The sequence below is a fragment of the Metarhizium brunneum genome, chromosome 2 (assembly GCF_013426205.1).
Source record: "Metarhizium brunneum chromosome 2, complete sequence".
Taxonomy (NCBI): Eukaryota; Fungi; Ascomycota; class Sordariomycetes; order Hypocreales; family Clavicipitaceae; genus Metarhizium; species Metarhizium brunneum.
In genome coordinates this window covers 4595055-4612147 of record NC_089423.1, presented here as the reverse complement: position 1 = coordinate 4612147, position 17093 = coordinate 4595055, and the positions used below count along the sequence as shown (strand labels likewise).

Sequence of the window (17093 nt, the reverse complement as noted above, 5' to 3'; positions counted from 1 at the left end):
TGAAAAGGAAGCTAGTCGACGCGGGGCTATTTGGCATGACTGCGGGCAAGTGGTCCCGCCACTGTGACGCCAGCCCTCGACTGACTTGACATGCCACAGAAATACCCCATGAGCGCAATGTTGTGTTCACTGGATACGAATAAAGACTTATTCAGAGTCAGATAAATCGTGTATACTGTCCCATAGATTTTTTTATTCTACCGTGCCATCTAGTGGTATTAACATTTACATGTGGTCATCAGGGCCGTCCATTCCAGGGCCAGGACCTGCAGCTCTACCCATTTGCCGAGCCTTCAACAACTCATCGCAAAGCAAGAGGTTGGATGCAATGCTAGAGCTGGAAGCAATGCAGTTCCTCAGTACCCGGAACGAGTCAAAGACACCCTCCAACTCGGGGCTCATAGGTTCTCCGCTCTCCAAGTTCAGTCCAACAACGTCCCCGTCATTGAATTCGTCCTCCATAGCAGCCACTGTAGCTTAGGTGTTAGCACACTGAAAAGAGCTCGTCTGAGTCATATGCTACTTACAAGCATCCTGAACGTCATGGCCCGCGTTGGCAGCCAGCGTCTTGGGGATAATAAGCAGAGCGTCGGCAAAGGCCTGGACGCCAGACTTGGCTTTTCCCTTGACTGTTTTGGAAAAAGTGTCACTCTTCAAGTGAAGAGCGCAGGCTAGTTGGAACGCCCCCGCACCAGGAACAACGCTCTTGTCAACAATCATGTTATAGACGCTTCTTAATCCGTCTCTGACAGCATCGGTCACTTGAGCGATGGTGTGCTGGTTAGGCCCCTTGATCATGAGAGTCACAGACTTGGGGTCTTTCACCTCCTCAATGAAGGTGTACTTCTCCTCACCCAGAGTCTGTTCATAGACAAGCCCAGCCCATCCAAGAACATCAGCAGACAGGTCATCAACGGTGTTCTGAGCCACGCCACCACAGATCAACTGCAGACGCTCCATGTTTCTTCGCTTAGCACGTCGAAGCGCGAGGATGCCGTTCTTGGCCAGCACATCCAGGGACAGTGGATCGATTCCCTTTTGATTAATAATGACAAAGTTCTTCTTGCCGTCTGTTCCACAGAGTTCCTTCTTCAGATCCACAATCTTCTTCAACTTGGCATCGATAAATCGGCGCTCACTCTCCACAAGCTTGTCGCGTTGGTCGGCGCTAGAGTAAAAGAAGCCAGAGTTGATTTCAGTCTTCTCGTATTCCAAGCTGACATTCATGGTCAAGATGTAGCAGTTCTCCAGTCTCTTGGGCATATCTGGGTGACGAGCACCGTGATCCAGAGCAAGGCCACGAATTAGCTGGGTGTCGGCAGCGGTACGATGCTGCATCTTCATGATTTCAACCATGTGCAAATCGGGCTTGGCAGGTTCTTGGTAAATTGCGAGAACAGCATCGACTATAGCGGGCGTGAGCTTCTTCGCAAGCGTAGAGTTGAGCTTGGTGGCGAGAGATGTGCGCGCCACGTTTAGGAGTAGTTCTCGGTCGACCTCTTTGGGTAGCTTGAAGTCATCGAGGAACTAGACAACTAGAGTTAGAGCCCGACACGCATCGTTCTACAAAGACTGGGAACAATAAGTCAAACCTTGAGGGCCTCGGCCTTGGCAATTTCGAACCCATCACAGATGACACGAGGGTGCAGCCCTTCTGAGATGTATCTGTCCGCCTGCTTCAAGAGCTCACCAACCAACAGCACAACCGAAGTAGTACCATCTCCGCAAATATCGTCCTGGGCGGTCGCGGCTCGGGCAATCATGACGGCGGTTGGATTTTGGATTTGCATTTCTCTCAAGAGAACGTTTCCATCCTTGGTCAGTTTGATCTGAGGGCGAAAGAACATCAGCTTCATCGTGTTCCCCTGAGGGGCAGCAATCGCAGGGTCCGCACCTGTCCAGCGCCGTCAACCAGCCTGTGAAAAAGAGGTCAGCCACACTGCCAGAAGATTAGTTTTCGATGCATTAAACTCACATCTTAATTGTACCAAGAGGGCCAAGGTTGGACCTGAGGACCTCCTGCAGACCAATACCAGCATTGATGTTGACCTTCAGAGCTTCACCCCTCCTCTAACAGACAAGTTAGCATGCACACGACACACCGCTGTTCAGGAAATTTTGACGAAAAGAGAACATACTCGGGACTCGGCCTTGGGGTTGAGAAGCTGCGCGGCCGACATTATGATGCTTGCGAGCTCGCTGGGAGGTGCTTTATGTCGTGGAAGGAGTGTCGGTCGCTGAATGGTGATTTCGCAAGCTGGACAGCGGCGACCCGCACGAAGTCGTGGTGGGCTGGATTGGGGTCACTTTTTTCTGCCTTGAGGCTAAAGGCGGTGTGAGCCAACGCAGCCCAAGCTAACAGTGCATCATCTGGTGCCCTGTTGCCAGGCAGGAGCGGTGGTGGGGTGACAACGGTTGGTTACATGGTTGCTCTTTCCATTCTCATCTCCCTGGTTCTGCTTCCAGGCCTAGCAGCGCGGGCTTGTGAAGTAGAAATAATATATCGCCATGACATCCACATAAATATCTGGTAGTATCAAAACTGTGATTAAAATAAATTGCTTTCAATTTACTAGCAGGCCGCTTTTCTTAACGTATATCATCCTTGAGCCGTCTATTCCCCGTCTTGCTCGTTTCGGCTCCCCAACCATCATCCATCAAGATTCCGAACACTCCATACGATGCTTCTTCCAGTCTTTCTTCTGACATTCCGTCGAACAATACTTGACCGCTTGGCACCTCATGCATTTCTTCAATGAACCTCCATCTTTAGCGGCCGCTGATCCACAGCTTCGACATCTATCGCCTGCCGCCAACTGCTCTTTCCCCTTGGCCATGTCCCCAGGGTCAACGACATCCTCCACAAGAGGCACCGAAAATGTCGGGCTGATGGCGATACGAACAGCGTTTGGAGCTGCCGTTTCCCATTCTGGCACTGAAACAAAGTTCTCGGGCAACTTTCCGTTTCCACAAGAGCACAGAAACTTTTCTCCTTGCACCAGGCTCAGGGGAACTGTTGCCCCCTTTCGTTTGTACTCGCAGTCAGAACGATGGCTCCATGTACGACAACGTTCTGCCAACGCTGGCAACACTCGTTTCCACAGAATGAGTTCCGCATCATTGACGTTGATACTGCAGCATTCCAGTGTTCGTATGAGAACCAAGAATGGATCCATGCTGCCAGAAGCGACGAGCTGGTTGGTCATGGGTACCACTGCTGCATCCAACACTACGGAAGAACAGTCTGCGTCGAGCTTCAACGCCGAGACGAATATCAGCATGTGAATACCCCCCTTTTCAGGATGATTGATGGCAAACATGCCAGTCTGCCCTCCTTGTAGTCCGGACGTCAACATGAACATGGTAAGCAAGGATTCTTTGAAGTTGACTCGCAGGTTTTCGGATATCCCGCTCTTTTTATCGGCCTCGTCTCTCATGCTCTTCTCCCGGGGAGAAAACTCCAATGATGCCAATGTCACGAGCCACTGCATCTGGTCTTTCTTTTCTAGATCCAGAACAGGGAGTGCGTCCAAATTCATATGGGAAGCATTAAGAGCAGCCGGGAAGCCCTTGCCGTCCAATCTCGTGGGATAAATGAAATCGGAAAGAACGTCCGAGTCCTTTGAACTGGCCACTGGGGCGACAACCTCAACGTAGCCTGACTTTCTTGCGACTCGTAATCGGCTGCCTGTCTGTGAGACCGGTATTGGAAACCGTAGCGGACATACCAGGGCGTTATTCCCAAAGATGACATCAATGACAAACGCGTCACGCTGTTGAAGTTCAATCGGGATCCTGTCCTGTAGCATCTTTTTGCCCTTGTCCGAGAGAATGTCAACATGCCCAGTGATTGTCGTAATCGCGGATTCCGAGGCAGGGACTTCTGCCATGATCTTGTTACTCGTGCCGTTTCCGGCATCATCCACAACATCAGTGAAGTTGTTAACCCTGCTGCACACACTTTTGTGTCCTGTGAGACCTGGCATGAGTTTGGTGACAAAGACACTTGAGGCTGCCGACAGCTTTGTTTCAAAAACTGTCATTTCCATCCCCAGGATTCCCATATACAGAAATGCAGCTTGCGTCGATGGCGGTATGCAAATCGCAACTCGTGCGTCTACAGGATCAACTTGCAGCGCAGCCGTGGGCACAACAAAGGATGCAATCAAGGCTGAGCTGCCGCTCCATCCTTGGTCATCCTGCTCGACGATAATGGGCGTGTTTTCGTCCTTAGGGGAGTTCTTGACCTTTCCAAAGACAATATGAACATCGCTGTACATGTTCTGCCACTGGTTTGGCGAGCTCGCACCCGCGCGAAGCGAGCCAACAAAGGTTGGAGATGACCTTTCTCGGTTTTCCCCTGCGTAAAGCCGCTCAACAGCAGAACGGGGAACAATAACAGTAACGGCCACAGCGAGAGGGATGTTCTTCCACATACGGAACCGCCCGCCGGTGGACAAGTTGTCGCTCTCGCGAAGCAGCCACGACTCGGTGCTCACGTCTTGCAAATGCATCTGGATTCCAAGCTCCTGAAGCTGGTTCGTCGACAGGGCTAGAGTTCGATCCTGAGATATCTTGTCAAGGAGCTGAGAACAGACAGCAGGCCAATCTGTTCTGACCCGGTGCTTGACCAGCTTCAGAAACGAGGCGTAGCTTCCCCGATGAAAATGGGTGTAAGCCGAAGATCTATCCAATGCCGCATTGACAGAGATTTTGAAGTTCTCCCCCGAGAACATGCGCATGTAGATGTCAAACAAGATGCGAACGAGGGCAGAGGGATCAATGTGTAGCTTTCCTCGGGCCCCCAGCGTCCCAGACAGCTGGTCATCTCGCTTCCACGCCATACGGCTATGGATCTGGGTTTGCGGAGCGTTCATTGCGCCCACAAGCATGGTAAGAAAGACCTCATCCACATGAGACTCGCACTTGGCATTCGTCCAGTACTGCACGGGGCTGATACCGAGGAGAAGCAACACCGTGGCAATGTTGCCGCAGAGCAGCTTTTCAAACGCTTCTTGCTGCGATTTTTCTTGTTTGAGGAGAGTCTCAGTGTACAGTGTAGCCCACGGCTCAGTCTTCAGCAGCGACGAAGCCGCAACGATGATGTTCAAGGCGCCAACATGATCGGAAAGATTGGAGCTGTCGACAACGTCAAACGCAGTCGGGCCTTTTCCAGCCGGTCCGTACTCATCGCCATCCAGCCTCAAGGGTTTCGAATCCCACTGTCTTCGGTACCAATTCCCAGATGGCTTGCCGGTGCTCGCTGAGTGCTGCAAGGTATGGCAGCAAGCAAATACGTCGGCGACCATGAACCGCACCATCATCCCTCGAGACGCAAGCTCCCTGAAAGCGGCAATCCATTCGGTAAACTGGGTTCTTGCGGCCTCTGCCGTCTGAAACTCCGTCTTTTCATCATGCATTTTAAGAGGCGAATTCTCAGACAGCGGTGCAAACGCAACAGCCAAATGATACCCAAGAGTGGGATCGCTTCCGTAATGAAAGACATTCGTCTCGGAGACCAGACTCGCAAACATTGGATTCGGCACCGTGTTTCCTGGATCATGAGGCGTCACCGTCCCGTGGGTAGAATACGTCTGAAACGCCTTGATCATATCATTGTGCGAATTCAGCGAGAGCGGAGCCGCAGACCTCACGCCACTCATATTGACACCGTCTTTTCCAGAAAAGGCCTCTAACGCCTCGGAAGTCTTTTTCAGATTCTTCTTAAAAGTCCTAGCGTACGAAGCAGTGTCTCGCTGCTCCACGCCATCACGAATCCTGCGGCACACGGCTCGAACATCATCAAGAGTGTCCTGGTCAGCGACTCTGATGACCTTGGCGTACGGCCCGCGTTTCCAGGCCCCAAGAGTCTCGAGAAGGGGCAGCAGCTTCTTCACATGCTTCAGGACTTGTTCCACAGCAGCAGCATCCACATAGAGGTGGTAGTATATATCCCAGAGGCAGCTCGGCGAAACATGGCCGGGGCCATCCAGCAGCAGCGTCAAGAAGAAGATATTCCGCGCTTAATTTTTTCCATTTTTCAAGTTCCCGTCAGCCACGCCCTGCAAACACCGGCAACAATGAAGACCACTCACCAATGACTTTCTCGTCGTAGTCGCAGCAGGTCACGTCAATCTTTCTCTTGGCTACCTCGTATTAGTCTCGGCCAGGCCACAAGTCGAGCGAAATTCCATCCATTACCTAGTCCTCTTTCCACGTATGAGGTGAAGAGAATATTTCGCACATCGCCACACCCCAGACTCAGAACGTCGACGTCCTTGCCAATGGGGACGCTGCGCGTGAGACTCGTGGCAGGTGTGTTGCCAATTGCATATAGGAAGCTGAGACGGTTGGCGACGGTGGGCGTGAGCATTTCGTCTGCCTCGATACCTGCATCACAGGTGCGTAGACGTCGATAGCTGTTCTCCCCAAGTTGGCGGCGTAAGATAAGTTTGGGTGAGTTTTTGGAAGCCGACGTAGCTTTTGTTTGTTTCTTGTTGGCCAACTCAGACGGACGGTGGAGAAGTTAAGAATTAGCCCAGAAATAATAGTAGTAGTACTATTAAAAAAAAAAGCGAAAGAAATCCTTGGTTAATTCACTGGCCACGCCGCACTCACCAGCCACACCGCTTCAATCCTCGTCAGTTCACAACGCACGAAGCGCACATGTATGTATTTCAATGAAGGTCGATTCATATTTTTTGGAATACCGATAAGCCAAAGCAAATACACATCGAAACTCCAGCAGCGAAGAAAAGCAGACGGCTCCATCGCCACTGCAAAAGCGCCTTGGTCAACGTGTTGATAAAAAAAACATAAACCCGTTCGCCCTGCATCGAAAATAAACATTCCTTTACCCCAGTCCCCCTATCATACAAGTGTTTTTTTTGTCGCAGAAAGTATTCCCATTAAATCCATTGACGATTATGAGACGCGCAGACCCCATGTTGGGCCATCTCGTGTACAAGAAAAAGAAAAGCAACCCAACAAGTCCAACGTAGCCCATCATACCAGACACACAGAGACGTTAGCTTCGTACTGATTAGATACCTAGACGATATTTGACAAAAATGGAAGACAACGGGGCAGTCGGCCACTCGTGCGCAATTACGAGTTGCTGAAGAACATGTCGTCGTTGTTGGTGAACATGCTGACCGCAGCCTCAAACTCGTCGTCAAACTTACTCAGCATGAGCATGTTTGAGTCACGATCCAGCTGGACAAGACCACTGTCGTCTTGGCTAAACTGCAGCAGCAAGTCGTCGTCCTGGTCGCCCATGCCCATGGGCAGAGTTCCGCTCATGCCCGAAGAACCCATCATGCTGTTCGTGGATGACATGACCGCCAGATCGGCGCCAGAAGACGTGTTGGGAGCCAAGTCGAAGAAGTGACATGGTGGCGGCGATGACGATTGAGACAGCTCGGGCGGCGGCGGCGTATTGTAATGGCTGACGCCGCTCTTTGCAGGTGATGCTGGGTGCGATGGTGCCGTGTCCATGATGGCTTCTGGCGACACATAAGAGTGTGCGCTGACAACTGAAGGGGACTGGGCCATGTCTTGGTTCATCACCCTAGGTATCAGCGTAGGCATAGGAGCCGTTGACATGGATGGCATTCCGTGGGTTCTGGCACTGACAATATCCAAGTCTACCATGTCGTCAAGCATGTTATACTCGTTGTCCGGCGAGTTGATGGCAGAGCTGTCAGAGTAGCCGGAAAATGACGACATGGAGCTAATCGACATGTTCTTCTTTCTTGTTCTCGCAGACTTCTCCCTCCTCGTCTCCAGGTCAGGGCGTTTCCTAGGGCGGCCGCGCTTCGCTGACTTACGGACAGCGCCATCAAAAGCGCCGATACACATTCCTCGCTGCCGGTGTCTCGTGAGGGCGTCGTGGCGCGCGAAGCTGTTTCCGCATTCACAGGGATACGGCTTGATGCCGGTATGGATCTTGGCGTGTCTCTTGAGATCGTGTTGGCGCACAAAGCACTTCTTGCAAGTAGGGCATTGGTACTGTCGGTCATTGAGGTGGGTTTGGACGTGCGACTTGATATTCTCCTTGCGCCCAAACTTCTTGCCACAGTCTTCAAAGAGACACATCCACTTGCCGTCCGTGGTTTCGGGACTGTGGATATACTGAGAAATCTCTTCCAGGGTAACGCCGGTATCAGTGCGAGTCTCGTCAATGTTGATGTCAGCTATGCTGGCGGCGCTGGCCATGGAAGCCACAGACTCTGTCCGACGATGAGGCGAAGACTTTCTGGACTGCGCAGCCGAGTCCAAGCGAGCAAAGTGCTGCAAGTCGAGTTTGCCCTCAAAGGCAGCGCCAACAAACTGTCCATGATTTTGAGTGTCCGGAGAAGTGTGATGAGAAAGATCCGATAGGGAGTTGGTGGTGTCGAGCTCAAGTCTTGCTGCGTCGTTCTGGTCCTCAATCTTGACAAACTCTTGTCTTAGAGCATTCATGTTCATGTAGTCTGAGTTTTGCATCTGGAGGCCACTGAGGCATTCGGCATCGGAGATTTTGTTTGTCACTGGGGGGCTGAGCGAGCCAGCATTTTGCTCGGCCTGCTGTCTCATATGTGCAAAGACGGACTGGGTTCTGAGACCAGAACGGCTGTTTCGGTTGGGCTTGATAGTTTCTTCCATTGATTCGTCATAGTCATCAGAAAATCTTCCTGGCCTGGCTTCTTGCTTGAAAATACGGCCTTGGGGAGTTTCCACCGGTGTGGGAGGGTAGTAATCTTTGGCAGCCGTGGTCAGCATTTTTCAAACATGTCGTATAGTGTCCAAAGAAACTCACTAGTTCCATTCTGATTAGGTGGTGTTGTAGGTCTTTGAGCCTCTTCAATGCCCATGCCCTCAAACTTGTTGACACGGTCCATGATGCCGTCGCTAATCCGCCTCGAATTCCGTCGAGAACTTGCGTCATCGGCGGGCCAAACCTGGCCAGCAGGGCTGTCTGGAAAGTTGATAAAGGTGGGAGTTGAGAGGGCGCTGTTATTGGAGAAGAGGTCAAAACTTGCGCTCTCGGCCATGTTGTTGTAGTAATTCTCTTGGTTCTTCCGCATCATCATGTCGACGTGAGCCGGGTACGAGAAGCGGCCAGCATTTGTGTCAAAACATGACGACGGAGCGAACCTCTGGGTCTGAGGAGTACCATGTGGCGAGATCAAGAAACTCTCATTGCTATTTGATACCATGGATGCGTACTGCATCTGGTTGGGGCCCGGGCGTGCTTGGGTGCGTTGCTGCTGCGCTTCTGGCAGAACATGATGCTGCGAGGTGTTTGCTAATCCTGTGTTGTTAGTAGCCATTCTTACCTGGTTGAAGTCCTGCCGTGCTGTCTGTGGTGTCGTCTGGTGTCGTCTCATGTCGAGACTGAGGCCGCGCCGGTGGGCAGCGGCTTGTCGTCTGTTGTTGGCGTTTGACAGCGGCGAGATATTCACGCCTTCGAGAGCAGAGGGTGTCGAATTCTGGCGGCGGTGTTGCCTCTGCCTGGCGTGAACACCCGTCGGCGAATTGGGCAGCATGATTGTTGCAAGGGAGTCCGGATGTTGGAAGTTGTCGTCGGTCGATATTCTTTGTCGATGGGGAACCGTCTGGGTCCGAAACTGCGCCATCTTGTCAAGACGGTTGTTGGTCGTCTCGTGGGCGTGGCAGGAACTCACCTCACGCAGCGCAAGCACAGAGCGCCGGGCTAAAAAAAGTTGTAGTTGTGCTCAGTCGGGGGCGACTTTTGCACGAATCTTGGGGACCTGTGTATAAGTGCGAGCCTTTGCTCGGCTATGGGACGTGTGTCAACCTGGACGAGCTTGGGCCGTTCGTTGGAGGTCTTCTCCCCCGAGAGCCGGAGTGTTCAATATGCAGGTATTCTCGAGCTCTATCTGAAGCTTGGAGAAGAGTAAGGATGGAGTTTTGGCAAGTGGATTCAGAATGCAACATGAATGGACCAGAGTAGCTGGGCATCATGGTGGTGTAATGACCCCGGCAATTGTTGACTTGGTTGCCACGGCAACGACTGCGGCCACTCAGCGGCCACTCAGCGGCCACTCACAGAGGACCTCAGCCTCCCTAGCGGCACCTCCATCACGTCACCACGGCGCCGACTACCATGTCTCAATCTGTGGTCTTGTGCGATCCGATTCCCAACGCTTGTTCCCGATTTAGCAAGCAGCTAACTTGTTATGCCGTTGGTGTCATGGGATGATGCTGTTATTGCGGGTGGCTTGCATGTGAGCGCTTGGGTTCGCAGAGGTTCGGAGCATACATACATAGTCGATGTTGCCCGTCAATCCTTGACAGAATATTCTAGTAGTACTGTATATGTATGCGGAGTAGATGATAACTACATCTCTTCCGGCATAGTCTCTCTCCCTTTTCCGAGCTGTCTATTCTGTGCATGTTCTGCCTGTCTTGTTTCATGACAATGGAGCCTCCTGCTATCCCTCGGGGTGAAGACTGAGACAAGCAGGGACACCGAGTTATCAATTCGAAGGGATATCTCACAGGCTAAGCTGGATCACATTATGTTTCTTGCTCATGCCGAACATGGACGCCAAATAGAATGCCCACGTTGTCGTGCAGTAGCACAACCAATATTCGCCCAATTGGAACGTAGCTGCCGGCTGCAAAGGATAGACATTTCGTGCACATCACATCTCGTACTCGAGAGTATTGATTGGGTCATTATTTCTTGCTCGTCGCTTTTATAGTTCTACTGTTCTTGGCCTTGGCCAGGAGGACAATGGGTGTGTACAGGGTAGCCTTCCAGACGAGAAGGGATAATATTATTGTATCAATGACACACAAGGTGAAGCTGAGGGTGGATAGTGCTTCTAGTTGACTCTGATTGAGATTTATTCAGATTCTCTCTTCCTTTCTTTCTCACCCACTCACTCTTTCTCTCTCTCTCTCTCTCTCGCTCTGGCAAGAAAGGTGGGCACTCTTCCGCTCAGCCCGCCTCGTCGTGAGTTGCTGAGGTGGTGGCATGACTCTGCCCAACATCGCATGATAACGACTGATGAATACCAGACGCACCAGCAACGAGTAGAGGGCGCAATGTTGGCCGGAGAACAGGCCACCATAGAGGCCTCAATGTTGACGTTTTGGGCAATTGAGTTTGTGCTAGGAGATGTTAAGTTGGCTACCTCGTCTTTGTGGATTGAAGTTGAAAATGGACAGGTCGGGAGTCTTGAGTATCACGCTCGAGCATAGGCTTCACTCCACAAAACCACCAGCCTTTGTTCTGGCCTCGGCCGTGCTTCTAAAGCTGAATTGAACAATGTCAAGTCGTAAATAAAAAAAAAATGACCAGGTTGTTCTGGGAGCATTCCAAATGGCCAGAAAATTAAAAGCGGGGTGAAAACGAGAGACTGGCCAGTCACAGAGCTCCCCTCCTCAGCGATCCCTGTCACCTCGACAACGTGACGCTTGTCTTGAGAAACTCCAACGCGGTAATCTGCCGGGACCAGACCCGACCAGACGAGACCAGACCACCAGAGAGCCCCCGTTCCCATCTTGCTCACCTGTGAAAATCCCGCCAAAGCCTTTCTCCTGTGCTTTGCATCTGCCCTCTGGCGTTAGCAGTTCTGCGGGCCTCGAGAGTTGTCTCTGAATCCACATCCACAACCGCTCCCCTTTGTCCACGAGGCACGGCCGACAACGCTCTGCAAACATGTCAGGGAACACCATGAGAGGGACTCCCAACCGCAACCAGGGCAGGGGAAACATCCCCTTTACCAACAGCCCGGCAAACTCCAACATCCCTCGCCCGGTTCTGGACAGCCAGCCCAGTGAGGCGAGCTCCTCCGTCAGCGCCAGCCGGCAGAAGCAGTCCAAGCGTGATGAGGTGCGTTCAGTTGTTTACATGAGTCTCGGGGTTGGACACGTCGGCGGAAGCGTGCACGCATGCTAACTGCCTGGCTCCAGGCTATCCGCAGGAAAATGGAGAACGACCTCTCCAAGAAGAAGCATTTGACGAACCGCGCCAGGCATTCTCGTAAAGCTCCTCCTGGCACTGTGCTGGCTCTCAAGCCCAGCCAGGCATTGCAGATCAAACCGCAAACCACCGTGTCCGAGGCTGCCCAGCTCATGGCTGCGAAACGAGAGGACTGCGTTCTGGTCACTGACGACGACGACCGCATTGCCGGCATTTTCACAGCCAAGGATCTTGCCTTCCGCGTCGTTGGAGCCGGGCACAAGGCGGCCAATATCACCATTGCGGACATCATGACAAAGAACCCGCTCTGTGCTCGCACTGACACAAGTGCCACAGATGCGCTGGATCTGATGGTTCGCAAGGGATTCCGCCACCTGCCAGTCATGGACGAAAACCAGGACATTTCTGGTGTCTTGGATATCACCAAGTGCTTTTACGATGCCATGGAGAAGCTGGAGCGAGCCTACTCGTCCTCTAGAAAGCTCTATGATGCTTTGGAAGGTGTGCACTCCGAGCTGGGCGCTTCCCAGCCCCAGCAGATTATCCAGTATGTCGAGGCACTTCGATCCAAAATGTCTGGGCCGACTTTGGAATCCGTTTTGAATGGCATTCCCCCGACAACAGTCAGTGTCAGGACCTCGGTAAAGGAGGCCGCTGCCTTGATGAAGGAGAACCACACCACGGCTGTGTTGGTGCAAGATGCGGGTGCTATTACTGGCATCTTCACCAGCAAGGACGTTGTTCTGCGCGTCATCGCCCCCGGCCTTGATCCGGCAAACTGCAGCGTTGTTCGGGTGATGACGCCTCATCCAGACTTCGCGCCGATGGACATGACCATTCAGGCTGCGCTGCGCAAGATGCACGGTTGGTTCAAATCCCTCGCCCTTGACCTGGTTGAAATGCCAATAACTAACGTTGGCTTCCAGATGGCCATTATCTTAACCTACCCGTCATGAATGATGGTGGCGAAATTGTCGGCATGGTTGATGTCCTCAAACTCACCTATGCCACTCTTGAGCAAATCAACACCATGTCTAGTGGAGATGGTGAAGGGCCTGCCTGGAACAAGTTTTGGCTCTCAATTGATAACGAGACAGAGTCAATGATGTCTGGTGAGGGCAGCCACAGCCATCACCATACTAACCTTGGATCTCGCATGATGTCTCCTGATGTAACTAGGGACCGCCATGGGGACAGTGTGGCTCCAGGTGACTCTGCCTCGCACGTCGGTGTTGAATCACCCCCTCCATCGATTGCCCCCGAGATTCCCGAGCAGAACCCTGCTGATGTACCGTTCCCCTTCAAGTTCAAGGCACCTTCAGGCCGAGTGCATCGCTTGCAGGTAATAGCAGCTCAGGGAATGGGGGCCTTCGTATCTGCTGTCGCGGCTAAGCTTGGTGCCGAGGTTGATGCCATTGGTGGTGTGCCAGCTGTTGAAGACGGAAAAATGAGCGGCGCTGGATTCGCTCTCAGCTACATGGATAATGAGGGTGACACTGTTTCCATCACTACCGACAACGACTTGCTCGAGGCCATCATTCTCGCTCGTCAAAGCCGGCACGACAAGGTTGACCTCTACGCTCATGATCCTGAGAAACCACCCGTGGCACCACCCGCTCCCGTTGAGACACCCGTTATTCCCACGCCGCCAACCTCTACTGCTGCTGGTCTCCGCGAGCGCCGAAGGCTTTACGATGATGATGACGAAGACGAAGACGAGGACGAGGACGAGAGTGATGGCGCACCAGTCCGACGCTCACGGCGGACGAGAAGCGCACCTGTTCAGGAACAGCTTATCGCAGGAGTGCCAAATGATCTTCTGCTTCCTGGTGCTATTGTGACACTGGCTGTAGTTATTGTTGGTGTCTTTACCATTGCAAGAGCCACCAGCAGATAAGATGAGCTGTAGTAGCTTCTTGTACCACTAACGAAGTTACGAAGTCGACAGTGCGCGACTGTAAATATATATAACAAGTTTTTTTTTGTGTATTTAATAGAGGGATTCTTTCTAGTACTTCTTAGCTCTTAATTATACTGAGCCTCCATTGCTGCTGCCACGACTTGATGGCGTCAAGGGCAGAAGGGATAACGTTGGGGAATGTGTCATTTGTATTTTAGGTACTTTGGCTAGTACAATAGCAGTGCAACCCAAGCTACTGCACAGTACAAGGCGAAATGGGTGTTGGAACACCTAATAAGGTCAGAAAAGGGAGTCATTTGCCAGCGAACCTCATTCCTGTCTTTGGTCCTCTATCCCCTTGACTTCTGTCCACATATCTGGTTTCCCACCCTGCTTCCCCTCTACCTATCCAGCCAGAATGGGCGTCATGATATGGTCGTCTTTCTCATCTCTCTTTATTGCTGTTGAATTCGTCAAAGATGTCATCCAAGTACCTTGCCTCCGGCCTGTAGTGGTTCCCCTGTTCCCTCTACAACAGTAGTGCTTATAGACCTGGGTGCAAGGGCCGACATCAGCGGCCTTTTGAGCCTTTTTGGGTGTTGGCAGTGCTCGTTTTCCTCTTCTAGCCTTTCGATATAGAGTCCTTATCATTCTCATTGAAGCAATGTGCATCGGTCCAATACACCGGCTTTAAGGTGGCATCGGGTAGACATGGACACGAGGCAGCGGTAGGTCGCTATCTACACTGCAGTTGGGTTGAAACAATTTCGTGATCCTGGTCAGTGGTCGCCGGCTCAGCGGATCGGGAAACTGTCTGGTGTGCCCCAGGTTTCTTGTTGAAGTACCGTCTGCAAAAATTACGCACTGTCTGGGGCATGTGTAGTCGTTGAAACAATTTCTCCTTAACGGTACGACTACTGGACAGCCAAGGCAACGGTTAGCAAAACATTGAATGGTATAAGCCAGAACTGGCTCTTTACTGTCGTACTTTGGGGGAACAGTAGGCTGGTAGAGGTTCGAGCCACAGAGGGGTCCTGCTGTACTCCGTAGTAATCGTTGGGCCGCTTCATTGTGCATCCGGCCGGAAAATTTAGTCTCCGGCCTGCAACAGCTGGCCCCTGTCGTATGGTCAACTTTTTGGTGACCTGAATTTCGGCGATGGGAATTTGAACCGGGCAAACAACCCGTCTCATTACGTCGCCATGATACTCAGAAATGCCGCTATACGGCATGGTGAGTCGGTCAAGAATGTGTCACGGTCTCGCAATTGCTTACATAGCTCGATAGGCCGTGCATTGGCGCCTCCGATCTCGAGATCTGCCCTGCGACTGCTATCCACCGAAGCGAACAGCCAAAACGCAGTCAATTCGAGCCCCAATGCATCCGCCCAGGCCTGGTCCGCGGGGCAATCTTCATCTGCCCAGCCGAAAATCCTGTCAGGATCGTCGTCCAAGAAGAGGAAGCAGAAGACTGTGCAAGAGTTCATCATGAGCCTCGGATCTGATTCCGCCCAGGAACACTCGGGAGCCTCTTGGACAAAACCGCACCAGATCGGAAGCGAGGGGCAAGAAGTGACTCCGGCGCAGCAGTTTGCAGATTTTCAAAGAATTCAGAAGAATACAAGAAGCCTCGGCTCTCATGTGGAGAGGCGTTACGTGCCGACTGAATTAATTAGCAACCCTCCCGGCCCAGAGCATGTGTCGTTGGAGCTCCTGATGGCTTCACAGGCGCACATGGGACATAATACCTCTCTCTGGAACCCCGCCAATTCTCGATACATTTACGGCGTCCGACAGGGAATTCACATCATCTCACTCGAGACGATTGCTGCGCATCTTCGACGAGCGGCACGAGTCGTTGAAGAGGTTTCATACCGGGGCGGTGTCATCCTCTTTGTTGGCACTCGAAAGGGTCAGATGGAAATTGTCACCAAGGCCGCTGAACTGGCTGGTGCATGTCATTTGTTCACCAAGTGGACGCCTGGAGCTATTACAAACCGAGATGTTATCCTCAAGACTCAGGCGACAAAGGTTGTCGATCATTTGGACTCCGAGTTGGATGGTTTCGACATGTACAAGGGCATGGCCAGACCGCTACTGCCTGACTTGGTAGTTTGCCTGAATCCCTTGGAAAACTACACCATGTTGTACGAATGCGGTCTGAAGAACATTCCTACAATTGGTGTCATTGATACAAATGTCGACCCGTCCTGGGTTACCTACACTATTCCTGCCAATGACGACAGGTATGTGCCGCAACTACTGCTGCCTAGTATTGAATTTGGCTAACGGGCTGCATTCTAGTTTACGAGCAATGGCGGTTGTTGCCGGAGCCCTGGGCCGAGCTGGTCAGAAGGGCAAGGAGCGTCGCCTCCAGGACTCTTCCCGGGGCAACGTTTCATGGAACACCTCACCAGAGTTGGAAAGACACATGAAGAAAGAAGTCCAGGCGGCGGTGACGAAACGCAAGGAAGTGATGGGCCGAATACAGTCTAATGTTCAGGGGTTCACCGAAGAGGAACAGAAACTTTTGCGAGTCCGGAATAACGAGGTGGACCTTGAAGTGAGCGAGGACGAAATGGTCAACATGTTGGGCGAGACTGCACTGAAAGATGCCGGAGAAGCTGTCGCCGAAGCAGGCCATGTGGATTCTTCAAAGACGTCAAGTTGGAAAGTAGGGGAGGGCCTTGCGGACATCGAGGCGCAACTGCAACGAGTGCAGCAACAAACGAGACATATCGAGTTGGCAGTCGGAAGCAAGCAGGAGTGAGCGAGCCGGTGTAAACTTATGTAAAAATATGGAGACGTGTATCATATATGGAGCCGAGAATACCTGGCAGACATGGCAATGTATTATCATAGCACAAGCGCATGGGAAGCGGTGCGATTGCGAAAAAGAGTGAGCTTTGTATACGGAGTAATGTAATCGTTAGTTGTAACTACTTAGTACTGTTATAGGCAGGTACAGGTCTTACAGCACAACAAGCCATCTGTGGCTGATGGTTTCTACCCCCTGCTAGGCAGCGGCATGTCGGCTCGGATTAACCGGTGGCCGCAGCCTTTATGGCCAAGAGAGCGGCAGTAGCCAGTGGGCATGCAGATATGCAAATGCAGGCGCACACACACTTGTGCAGGCGGGCTGTAAACTTCGCCCTGCGCATTTCCCCTCACCAGGCAGTCGACCTCACGACGAACATTTCAGCACAGCCAGGCCAAACGGGACCCTGTTGTTCCACATAATACCACCACGGCGAGA

The 17093-nt window shown here is 52.1% G+C and overlaps 5 protein-coding genes across 5 annotated transcripts; 2 read left to right on the top strand and 3 right to left on the bottom strand.

Moving 5' to 3' along the window:
- Window positions 1–225: 225 nt before the first annotated feature.
- On the bottom strand, window positions 226–2180 carry cct6 (T-complex protein 1 subunit zeta; the record flags this gene model as incomplete). Its single annotated transcript, XM_014692195.1, has 6 exons — window positions 226–470; window positions 528–1527; window positions 1593–1829; window positions 1895–1916; window positions 1976–2070; window positions 2139–2180. 6 exons carry the CDS (start codon window positions 2178–2180, stop codon window positions 226–228), a joined length of 1641 nt encoding a protein of 546 aa, XP_014547681.1.
- Window positions 2181–2657: 477 nt separating this feature from the next.
- Window positions 2658–6373, bottom strand: G6M90_00g043450 (uncharacterized protein; the record flags this gene model as incomplete). The annotated part of the gene is made up of 3 exons (XM_066130325.1): window positions 2658–6022; window positions 6096–6146; window positions 6202–6373. The coding sequence occupies 3 exons, from the start codon at window positions 6371–6373 to the stop codon at window positions 2658–2660; spliced, it is 3588 nt and encodes a 1195-aa protein (XP_065986613.1).
- Window positions 6374–7107: 734 nt separating this feature from the next.
- Window positions 7108–9620, bottom strand: ace2 (Metallothionein expression activator; the record flags this gene model as incomplete). The annotated part of the gene is made up of 2 exons (XM_066130324.1): window positions 7108–8741; window positions 8801–9620. 2 exons carry the CDS (start codon window positions 9618–9620, stop codon window positions 7108–7110), a joined length of 2454 nt encoding a protein of 817 aa, XP_065986391.1.
- Window positions 9621–11689: 2069 nt separating this feature from the next.
- Window positions 11690–13835, top strand: mug70 (Meiotically up-regulated 70 protein; the record flags this gene model as incomplete). Its single annotated transcript, XM_014692192.1, has 3 exons — window positions 11690–11848; window positions 11929–12802; window positions 12865–13835. 3 exons carry the CDS (start codon window positions 11690–11692, stop codon window positions 13833–13835), a joined length of 2004 nt encoding a protein of 667 aa, XP_014547678.1.
- Window positions 13836–15040: 1205 nt separating this feature from the next.
- On the top strand, window positions 15041–16607 carry MRP4 (mitochondrial 37S ribosomal protein uS2m; the record flags this gene model as incomplete). The annotated part of the gene is made up of 3 exons (XM_014692191.1): window positions 15041–15071; window positions 15126–16083; window positions 16142–16607. The coding sequence occupies 3 exons, from the start codon at window positions 15041–15043 to the stop codon at window positions 16605–16607; spliced, it is 1455 nt and encodes a 484-aa protein (XP_014547677.1).
- Between the last annotated feature and the right edge of the window lie 486 nt (window positions 16608–17093).